The sequence below is a fragment of the Pituophis catenifer genome, unplaced genomic scaffold (assembly GCF_029215685.1).
Source record: "Pituophis catenifer annectens isolate HBS135680 unplaced genomic scaffold, rPitCat1.0.hap2 SCAF_6, whole genome shotgun sequence".
In the NCBI taxonomy this organism is placed as follows: domain Eukaryota; kingdom Metazoa; phylum Chordata; class Lepidosauria; order Squamata; family Colubridae; genus Pituophis; species Pituophis catenifer.
Window position 1 is genome coordinate 82748653 of NW_027256886.1, and position 10816 is coordinate 82759468.

At 38.9% G+C, this 10816-nt stretch overlaps 1 protein-coding gene across 1 annotated transcript; it reads right to left on the bottom strand.

Annotated features, from left to right (window-relative positions):
- Nucleotides 1-854: 854 nt before the first annotated feature.
- Nucleotides 855-10482, bottom strand: FBXL15 (F-box and leucine rich repeat protein 15). Its single transcript, XM_070945981.1, has 4 exons — nt 10437-10482; nt 8842-9001; nt 7488-7990; nt 855-4108 (listed from the first exon to the last, which is right to left on the bottom strand). Exons 1-4 carry the CDS (start codon nt 10460-10462, stop codon nt 3919-3921), a joined length of 879 nt encoding a protein of 292 aa, XP_070802082.1. The 5' UTR covers nt 10463-10482; the 3' UTR covers nt 855-3918.
- Between the last annotated feature and the right edge of the window lie 334 nt (nt 10483-10816).

Genomic DNA, 10816 nt, shown 5'->3' on the forward strand with positions numbered 1-10816 from the left:
CAAGATCCTGGCCTTCAATAACAGCCTAAAGACCTGGCTCTGTGAGTTGGCCTGAGGATCCAATGGGAAAGTTCTACTCTGGAGGTGGCTACTTAGATTGATAGCAGTTTCCACTTCTCCTCCCCCTCCCCAAACTCTGTTCCCCACTTGCCCATGTACTTTTAACTAGTCATATTGATGTACCATATTTATCGGAGTATAAAATGCTCCGGACTATAAGACGCACCTACCTTTTTTGGTGAGGAAAACAAGAAATCTGCCTTTGCGTCCCAGCAATTTTGTCTTGTTGCAGCAAACAGCAAATAGCCTGCTTTACTTTCATTTTCGTTTTCAGCATAGCTTGATTAGCACAAGAAAAAAAAAATTTACCTCCTTGCAGCAAGCAGCAGAGGCCCTGCAAAACAGCTGAGAGTCGGGAGGCCGATCCAATCAACTTGTGCTAATTAGGCTGTGCTGAAGCTGAAATGAGCTCTTTCTTCTTGGTGCTTGCTGCAAGGAGGTAAACTGGTGGGAGGCAGAGGCCAAAGGGTGGGAACCAGTGGGTGGGCGGAGCTATATTTGGTGTATAAGACACACCTAAATTTTCACCCCCTTTTAGGGGGGAAAAAGGTGAGTCTTATACTCTGAAAAATACAGTATTTTCTCGGTTTACTTTTTCTTGGTTGTTTTATGGTTCTATTATTTTATTTTATTGATCTATTATTTTACTTTGGCTTTGTTTAAACTTACTTTTTATTTCTTCATTTATTATTGTTATAAGCTGCCGAGAGTAGCCTTGTGTCGAGCTGGCCAATAAATTTAATAATAATAATAATAACTATAGCAAAAAAAAAAAACTTCAAATGTAGACAACATACAGTAAATCAGATTTATTAGGCAAGTATAATGGAATAAATTATAATTGTAACTCTGGCTCTGCCAGCAGAGGATCCGTAATAGCATTGCATTTTACTGGGACTGTTCATTTCTACCAACAACACAACTTCATTACACTTTTTTTTTTTAATTTCCAAGGGATATTTTCTATTTCATAATGAATTCTCCTAACCAACAGGATGAATCAGTACCATATTTACATTTGATTTAAACAACATTTTGTTTTCTAATAATATCTTAAATTTCATGATTCAATTCAGTGTTTCAAATATCATTGATAGAGTGGGGAAAAGAGAAGTCTTTAGTTATCTCAAAAAAAAAAAAAGATCTAACATACTCCAACTTGTCAAATTTCACTTTCATGAATTGTATTCTTGATCATCAACCTAAGACTTATAACAGCAAAGAAGGTAACATTAAGCAACATGTGTAATTTAACAAGCTGCAACTAGCTGACAAAAACAATCCTTCTTTATAGTGCAGTATATCCTTCTCTATAGGAAAAGTGTGCAGTTCTCTTTTAATAGTTCTCCTTTTATAACAGAACTTTTATAATACCCATTAAATAAGACGCAGCACAGTGTCTACATTGAGTCACATAGTGCAGGTCTGAGGCAATGACATATATTTCTTCTATTAGTTCCCAATTTTTTGAGAATTGAAATACATACTACCGTATTTTTCGGAATATAAGACGCACCAGAGTAAAAGACGCACCTACTTTTTTGGGTGAGGAAAAGAAAAAGAAGAAATCTCCCTCTATCTCTGAGCAAGTTTGCCTTGTTGCAGCAAACAGCCAACAGCCAGTTTTACTTTCATTTTCGTTTTCAGCATAGCTTGATTAGCACAAGGGAAAAAAAAATCTGCTCCAGCAATTTACCTCTTTGCAGCAAGCAGCAGAGCCTGCGCAAAACAGCTGAGAGAAAATCAGCTGAGAGTCGGGAGGACGATCCAATCAACTTGTGCTAATTAGGCTGTGCTGAAGCTGAAAGGAACTATTTTTTCTTGCTGTTTGCTTGCAAGGAGGTAACTGCTGTGAGGCAGAGGCCAAAGGGTGGGAACCAGTGGGTGGGAGGGGCTACATTCGGTGTATAAAACGCACCTAAATTTTCACCCCCTTTTAGGGAGGAAAAAGGTGTGCCTTATACTCTGAAAAATATGGTATTTTCTGCCGAGTATTTAAATTGGAAGCACATCTCATGCGTGTTTGAATTACACAACTGTACACCACAGTACTGACTTTATACCTCTTGCTAAGGGGAGAGAAATAAAATTTGCTTTTAATTGACAGGTTCAGTCACTCTTACTAAAAAAGATATTCTGACTTACGAATTTCCCAAGAATAATATAGGGATAAGTCAGCCATCTTAACATAGACTATATACATACTTTGAGACTTATTGTAATGAACCCTTTATGGTTACAACCCACAAAATTGGTGATATTTTACTGAGAAACAGGTTAATTTAAAAGGAGGATGTTAAAAATAAAAACGGGTGTAACCAGACAAGAAAAGCAAGCTACACTGAATTATTAGCCCTGTGTAGTCTCAAGGAAGTACTTGATTTACTAGTTATTAACCAAGAAGTGAGACATTAAACTCCTTACTTATCTAAGATATTAGGATTTCCTTAGTTTATATATACTTAAAACCTATCTTCTGCATACAGAAGATCTATAATTGCTAACAAAGTACTTTTGTTGATCTACAAGGCTGTGTGTATAATTTAAGCATATTCATGTAAATTACGGTGAAATATGCTTTCTTTCAGACATGAATTTTCCAATGGTTTTTCAGCCATTTGAATATTAGTTATAGTAACTTCTTCTATACACATAATTACCATCTTTGTCTTTCAGAGGAGACAATTTTGTGGATGTCAGCATTATAACCCATCTGTTCTGTAATTCTGACCACGTTTAGGCTCAGAAATTAAGCAAGGATCTACAGAAGATTTTGAACTGAGCTGTCTTGACGCAACAGACTCACACGTGGAACATAGCTGTGTTTATGTTGAAACACTTCCAAATTACTCAGATTAGGTGCTTCTCATTCAAGACAAGGTGCTTCATAGTTGGAACAACACATTTCGAATGAGGAACAGTTCAATTTGAAATGTTTTGCACAGTTCTACTACCAAAATTGCATCTGATTAATACTTGGATCCAGCGGTGGGTTTCACAAATTCTTACCACCGGTCCGCCACGCGCGCCCATGCTCGCTTAACGCACGTGCGCCTCTTCCACACATGTGCTTTGCCTTCTGTGCATGCGCCAGACCTCGGAAACGTGGCTAAATAGGATGGCGTTATACCGGGATGGGTGGGCGGGCCACTCACAGTCACCGCTACCAGTTCGCCCCGAACCGGTACGAACCTGCTGAATACCACCTCTGCTTGAATCACCAGGGAATATTAGGACTATAGATATGACTGGAAAGTCAAAATGTCCCAAAAGACAGTGGCAATCCACCTCAATACTTATGCACTAAAACTGCATGGCTGTGTCCACACAATCACCAAGACTTCAAGCCTGATTTAAAAGTATTCTTTCCTTTAACCCTAAAAAGAACTACAAAATTAAAAAAAATAATAATAGCAATTCTAAATAGATGCAATTATTTCTCAAGCATTCCGTTCAAAACAACAGAAAAATTATAGTGTTGTCCATCTCTTGGCCTCCAAGGAGCTTTTTAAATCTTCCCACAGTATTTCCACACTGATTTGTCAAGTTCCATGTGAAAAAGTCACTGGATAACAGATTCAACAATGCCATTGCTTGGGGCTACTTTACAGTTCAAATCAATCGCTAGAATATCTTTAATAACAGACAGGTAGGGCAATTAATGAGAAGCAGCAATAAATGGAAGCTGGAAATTATACTTTTCACGCAAATGCAGAGTTTGTTTTTTTTTCAACACAAACTTCCACATGAGGAATTAATGGCTCAAAACAGGCCCAGTTCAATAATGAAAAAAGATGAAATATTAGACTTTTAAACTTTGCGGGATTACCCAGAGACAATTCCAGTATCTTCTTTTCATTAGATCTGAAGATTAATAAATGGGGCAAAGCCCACTACATCCTGTAAGAGAACTAGGGCACGTTGAAATGGAGGCTCAACATCCAACTCCACTCCGCGACTACGCAATATGCTCAGGCTGGATTCCGCGACATCGTGACAATGCTTCACCTTCAAGGCACGAAGCTTAGGGCAGTACTCTGCCAAGGTCCTATCAAAAGAGAACACACAAAACATCAAGATTACAGTCATCCACCAGGAACTACTCTCATTGACAATGAATAGTATTACACTTTGAGAGCAATGAAGTCAAATCATTTGTCTGTAATGTACTTCGCAGCAATGTTATAAAGCTGAACAATTTTCAAAGATGATTTATTACGGGAGGAAAATTTAAGTCTGGATTCCCTTTCCTGACAGCTTTTTATCTGCTTAAGCATTCCCAAGCCTTATATTCCTACAAAGTATATGGAGTTGCACTATATACAATAGCTACCAAGATACGTTATGCCTTTTTACTGAAAATCATTATTTAGAAAGATAGACCACTTTGTGGGAATATGCCTCAATGTCAAAAATACCGTATTTTTCGGACTTGAAGACGCACTCTTTTGTCTCCCAAAAGGGGGTGAAAATGTCTGTGCATCTTATAGACCAAATATTGCCAAAGCCCCGCCCACCCACATTTTTTGGCCTTTTTCAGGCCTTTTTTCGGCCCATTTTCGAGGTTTTTTTGGCCGTTTTCAAGGCTTTTTTTGGCCCATTTTCAAGGCTTTTTTCAGCCCGTTTTTGAGACTTTTTTTGGCCCTTCCCCCAAAACAACGTAACTTCATATTGGCAAAACAAGTCTGACACAGAATTTAAATAATTTATGGATATTAATTCTGCATACCTATCACATCTTAAGTTTGGACTATTCTCAAGGTAGGATTTTAAAAATAGGTCTTATATGTCATGTCATAAGTATAGATTTTTTTATTTGATAGAAACCTTGATTTTAATCAGTATTCTTAATACAAAGTAGACTTTTGTGAATTACTTATCATTGATCTGATTTTCACAATAATTAAGGCCATTTTTCTCCAGTATGCAAATATCTTTTAGGTATACGTTTGGTATAGAAATAAGGCGTATTCCTTAAATTCTGTTAAAATGAGTGTAAACTTCTAATGTAGAAAAATATTTTTAGGACAAACTGTGCTATATTCCATTCAGCAAATGACAAAGGTTGTTTTTCACCATGATTACCTGTGCCTAAACTTTTCAAGCTCCAACTGGGTTTTATTTTAATATATACTTTTTTATATAATCAGTTTAAAATAAAGTAGGAAAGCAATGTAAACCAGAGAGAAACTGACACATCATCATTCAGCAGAAATTTCTGCTACTGGAACCAAACACTAAACACCAAAATATAAATTCAAGAATTTCAGTTCCCATGCTGTTGCACTTGAAATATTTAATATTCCATCACTCCAAACAACTATGCAGGACCATAGACTCATTTGTTCAAAATTCTTTTCTTAAGTAAGGATCTTCAGGGAGTGCAGTGTATGTACCATGTATATAAACTACCGCAAAATACTGGACTAAATACTTTATTATGAGTGTTATTGTCGACTCTGGATTTCAATATTTATTTTAATAATAAAATTCCTTCCCCTTCTTTATGTCTGCATGCTTATGTGATGTGCATGGAAGATAGTAATACCTACTAGCCCATATAGATTTCTTAAACATTTCTTAAACAAGAATAAGAGATGCAATATTTCTTTGATTTATAAAGTGGATCTTTGAATACCTGTAAACAGACTAATTCTTCTGTAGCTGGCAAATTTTATTTTATTTCTGTGTCTTTAAGTCAGTGTAGATTCCTGGCACCTGCCTGAACAAGTCTCTGTAATTTTCTTGGCAAGATTTCAGAAGTGGTTTGCCCTTGTCTGCTTCTTATGGCCGAGTGTGAGTAACTGTTCCATAAGCCATAGTGGTGCAGTGGTTAGAGTGCAGTATTGCAGGCTCCTTCTGCTGACTGCCGGCTGCCTGCAATTTGGCAGTTCAAATCTCACCAGGCTCAAGGTTGACTCAGCCTTCCATCCTTCCAAAGTGGGTAAAATGAGGTCCCAGATTGTTGGGGGCACTATGCTGACTCTGTAAACCACTTAGAGAAGGCTGTAAAGCACTGTAAAGTGGTATATAAGATTTTTAGATATGTTTTTCATGCCCTTACTAATTTTCTACAGTGCAGTCCCTAGTATACCAGATAAACATTAATATAGTCCATGGTCTAATCAAAATTGCATGTCCTTAGTTTAAAAATTATGACCTTCCCCAACTATAACAGCCAACCAATCTTACATCAGAGTATCATATTCCTTCTCAAAAGCTTCAACATTTTTCTTTTGGTGGGACCGGTCTACCAGAACAACCTGGTCTACCCAATTATGGGATGGAGCATACTGTTTCTGTTTTCGCCTTTCAGACCCAATCCAGGAGCCTTCGCTGGTAGTCATTACCACGACTATTTCATTGTGTAAATAACTTTCTCAACATAAATTTCTCAAAAAAACTTCTTATCCAGCAAGTAATCCTTTCATGTAATTAATCAAAAATGATTTTTTAAAAATTCTTTCTAGTATTACACCATGTTTAGGGACTACTTTTAAAACAACCATTTGCAAACCTGGCAGTAATAACAATTTGTTTTCTGACCAATATGCACCATTTACAACCAAATTTACAACGAATGCCACAGTAATAGTGGCATAGCTGTGTGATAACTTTATCCGAATGAACGGCAGGAACCTGTGATCTTCACAGTCTCTCTCTCTTATGTTCACTTAGCAAACATTTCATTTAATGACCAGGTCATTGTAGTGGAATTTGGTTGCTAAACAAGGAGTGGGTCTACTTATTTTCTAGATGCTATCTTCCTGTCAAATGGAGAAGAAATTTCCCTGTTTCTCTCTCTCTCTCTTGGTTAAGCGTACTAAATAGGATTTAATCTGGTCTAAGAGTTAACTTTAATTTTGGATATTCTAAAACCAAAAATTGGCACCAGAACCAAATTCTGGCCACAAAATCAGGACAAGTTCTGTCACTGCAAGATATTCAGAGACTGATTCCTTATAGTGGCCACCTATCACAGCCAAAAACTAAAAATATCAAGTCTCCTTCTTCATTCAGCCAGGATACCATAACAATTTATCAGCCTAACCTACCTCATGTTGAGAGGACAAATCTTGGCCTGCCATCCTGAGCAGCGGTGGGTTTCCAATATTCTTACTACCAGTTTGGCGTGTGCACACATGCATGCACCTTCCGCGCATGCACCCAGCCTTCCGTGCATGCACTTTGCACACATGCCTTTCGCGCATGCACCTGGCCTCGAAAACGTGGCTAAATAGGATAGCATTACGTCGGGGCGGGTGTGCCCACCCGCTCCGCAGTCGCTGCTACCGGTTCACCCGAACCGGCTGAATACCACCTCTGATCCTGAGGCCCTTGAAGAAAAGATGAAACCTAAATGTACTGCAAAAAAAAAAAAAAAAAAAAAGAACAATATATTTTACTCCCACTTATGCACAAATTACCTAATGGAGTTGTTCTTCACTCGCAGGCAGCCTGTGAGGTCCAAATGCTCCAGGTCAGAACAGGCTTTGGCAATTTCTTCTACTGCCGTATCACCAACATTGGCATTAACAGCCAGCGAAAGAGATTTTAATTTGTTGCATCTTTGAGCAAGATAGGAAATGGCTTCATCTTTCAGCTGCCGGCAGGCTGTAAGATCTAGAGATTCAAGCTCTTTGCAGTGATCAGCGAGGCTCCGCAAGGAAAGTCCATCCACCCATTCGCAATGGGCCAAAGAAAGTTGCCGCAAATTGGGGCAGCCCAAAGAGATGGCCACCAAAGCATGGCGGCTCAGCTGTACGCAGCCGTTCAATTCAATCTGTTGCAGCTGATGGTTTTGGCCAATCACGGGAAGCAGTTCCTTGTCAGATAACCAGTCAGAACAGTTTTGCAAGGCTAGTTGCTGCAGCACTTTATTGTCTCTTAACAGGACACAGAATGCAGGTTTTGGGATATGAGGCCCAACCTATTTGTAGGCAAGAAAACAAACCATTATATCCTATACCAGGGGTCGGCAACCTTAAACACTCAAAGAGCCACAAAGGCTCTAACGAGAAGCCCTCCGTTCAATTCTGAAGCCGACCGGAAGTCCGGTTCCCCCACCATAAAGTCTCCTCCTAGCACGGCATCCTTTTTCCTCTACTGTCCTAATCGAAAGCCCTATCAATTGTGGAGCTGACCGGTGACAGGGAGCAGCAGCAGAAGGATGAAAGAGCCACATGCGGCTCCAGAGCCACAGGTTGCTGACTCCTGTCCTATGCTATATGCCTTTTGCACTCCTAGTATAACAATGTAAGGAAAAAAAAGGAATAAACCAAAATTATCTCAGCATTACCAAACTATGTCAAAGATATTGTTAAATAAGGAAAGACTGTGAACTTTAGAAAAATAGAAGAAAACAAAAAAATGAAACAAGTGTTATCAAGACTTTATCAATGATAAACTGAGTCATATAAGTTCTAACTAGAGATAACCTCTATTCAGGTTAAGATATAGCTTATTTTCAACCTATGTTTCAACTAAAACATTCAACAGAAACCAAAGACCATCTGATTTATTTTTCTTAACAAAATCAATTACTTTTGCACCTGTGTTTTTATTTTTCTAATAAAATCACTGCTAAAATTTTAAAAGGCTTAGCAACCTTTGAGATGTTAATTCAGCCAGTAAATTATATCTCATTCTGTTTTGTCACTTCTGACATGAATCTGAAAACCCCCTCTGACATTGGAGCAGTTGCTATAATTTGACCTCTAACCTTATGCACTCTACAGAGATCTGTAATAATGAGAGGACTTTTTAAAAAATTTCTAATACCTGACTAGAATCAAAACAGCGCAGGTTGGTAAGATAAAGCTGGATTAGATTCCGGAAACACTTGCTGACCCTTTGCAGGCTCAAGAGCTGTCTCAGAGGGAGATGCGAAAGAATATGAGGGAATAAGATGTCTTCCCAAGGCAAATCCAAGAAATGTTTCCTGGAATAAAAAGCAAAAAAAAAAAAAAAAAAAGCAAGAAAGAAAGCTGTTTACACCAAGCAACCTAGAACTAAGGAGAAATTTCCTGACAGTTAGAACAATTAATCAGTGGAACGACTTGCCTCCAGAAGTTGTGAATGCTCCAACACTGGAAGTTTTTAAGAAGATGTTGGATAACCATTTGTCTGAAGTGGTGTAGGGATTATTGCCTAAGCAGGGGATTGGACTAGAAAGACCTCCAAGGTCCCTTCCAACTGTTTTTCTATTCCTATTCCTAATTCTAATTCTATTCTATTTCTAATTCTTATTCTTATTCTAATTTTATTTCTCCCACTTCTGACTATTCAGTTGTAACCTTGTTGCTGGTATCTTTAAAATTCATATTGACTGTTTCCTAATAGGTTTTGATAGCTTATTTGTTCCCTATGACTATCATTAAGCATTGTACCTTATGATTCTTGACAAATGTTATTTTCTTTTTTGTATACCGAGATTGATTGGACCTTGTGTGTCCAATCACACTTGGCCAATAAAGAATTCTATTCTATTCTATTCTTATTCTATTTCTTATTTTATTTTATTCCTTCTTCTATTCTATTCCTTCTTCTGTTCTTTCTATTCCCTATCCTATCCTATCCTATCCTATCCTATCCTATCCTATCCTATCCTATCCTATCTCCTGGCCTGGCCTAACCCCCCTCTTTTAAATTTTTAAATTTTTTAATTCGTGATTTTATAAATTGGGTGTTTTAATCTGTGTTTCGGCCAAAATATTTAATAATTTTAAGGGATTTTTAATATTTGTATTATTTGTATTTTATCTTGGCTGCTCACCGCCCTGAGTCCTTCGGGAGTAGGGCGGTATAGAAATTTGATTAAATAAAATAAAATAAATAAATAAATATTCTATATTCTATATTCTATTCTCTATTCTCTATATTCTTTTATTTTCTCTTCGTAAGAGCGGAGGTCAGGTGCTTTCAAAATGTCAGGAAAGTCCTTTTTGATCTTTGAGCCCCGAAAACCAAGCAATTATTTGCAGCACTGCAAGTCCTCTACTCGGGTTTATGCTCATTCCCCCCCCCACTTTTTTTTTTTTTTGCAACAAGTATTAAATCCTGCAGGCAAAAGAAGGCGCAAAATGCCCTCCAGCCCAGCCCAGCCTCAAAATTATTCTTTGCTCCGGTGGCGCAGAGCAAGGGGCACCATCCCTTCCCTTCCCAAACCCCAAACCCGATCCACAGACTCGACTGAGCCTCCATCCATGGTGGGCAGGGATTCACCCGAGCTGGTCCTCGGGCGCCCATGGCGGAAGCAAGGCCGCAGAAAGACCCTGGGAACCGCCATTTGGCGCAGAGTCCACAAAACGAGCTCGTCGTCGCCGCCGCCCCCCTCAGCCGAACCTCCAGCCCTTCCCGACTCTCCCTTCGCCAACCTCGGCGGTGCCGAAAGAGCAGCCATCCCCTCCAACACCCGCCGCCGCCGCCACACCTTCCGCGGAAATTACGTTAGTTTCGAGAACGGAAACGGGAACGAGCAGAAGATGGTAGAGATAATAAGGAGTGGGAAATGTGAAATGCAAGCAAAACACCCATAGCAACGTGTGCAACCGGTTAGGATTTAAGGGGAAAAACAACCTGCAGAATTGCCGGTAAGCTCCAGATTTGAGCTTTGCAAAGACGACGCCCGGTTTATGGGAAGGAAAGCAAAACGGGTTTTTTTTGCTTGCAGTCCGGTTTAAGAAGGGCGGACAGCGTTTCTAGGGTGAGAGTGAAAGGACCGGCTTTGGAGTCGACAAGAAATCGGGATCAAAAG

Bases quoted from the DNA above. Each gene is read 5' to 3' on its own strand.
- FBXL15 (XM_070945981.1), bottom strand. From the start codon at position 10,462: ATGGCTGCTCTTTCGGCACCGCCGAG. The intron at 9,002-10,436 runs GTTGGCGAAGGG...TTTTTATTCCAG, and splicing joins GCTCTTTCGGCACCGCCGAG to GAAACATTTCTTGGATTTGC. The intron at 7,991-8,841 runs GTATTAGAAATT...GCCTACAAATAG, and splicing joins GCTGTTTTGATTCTAGTCAG to GTTGGGCCTCATATCCCAAA.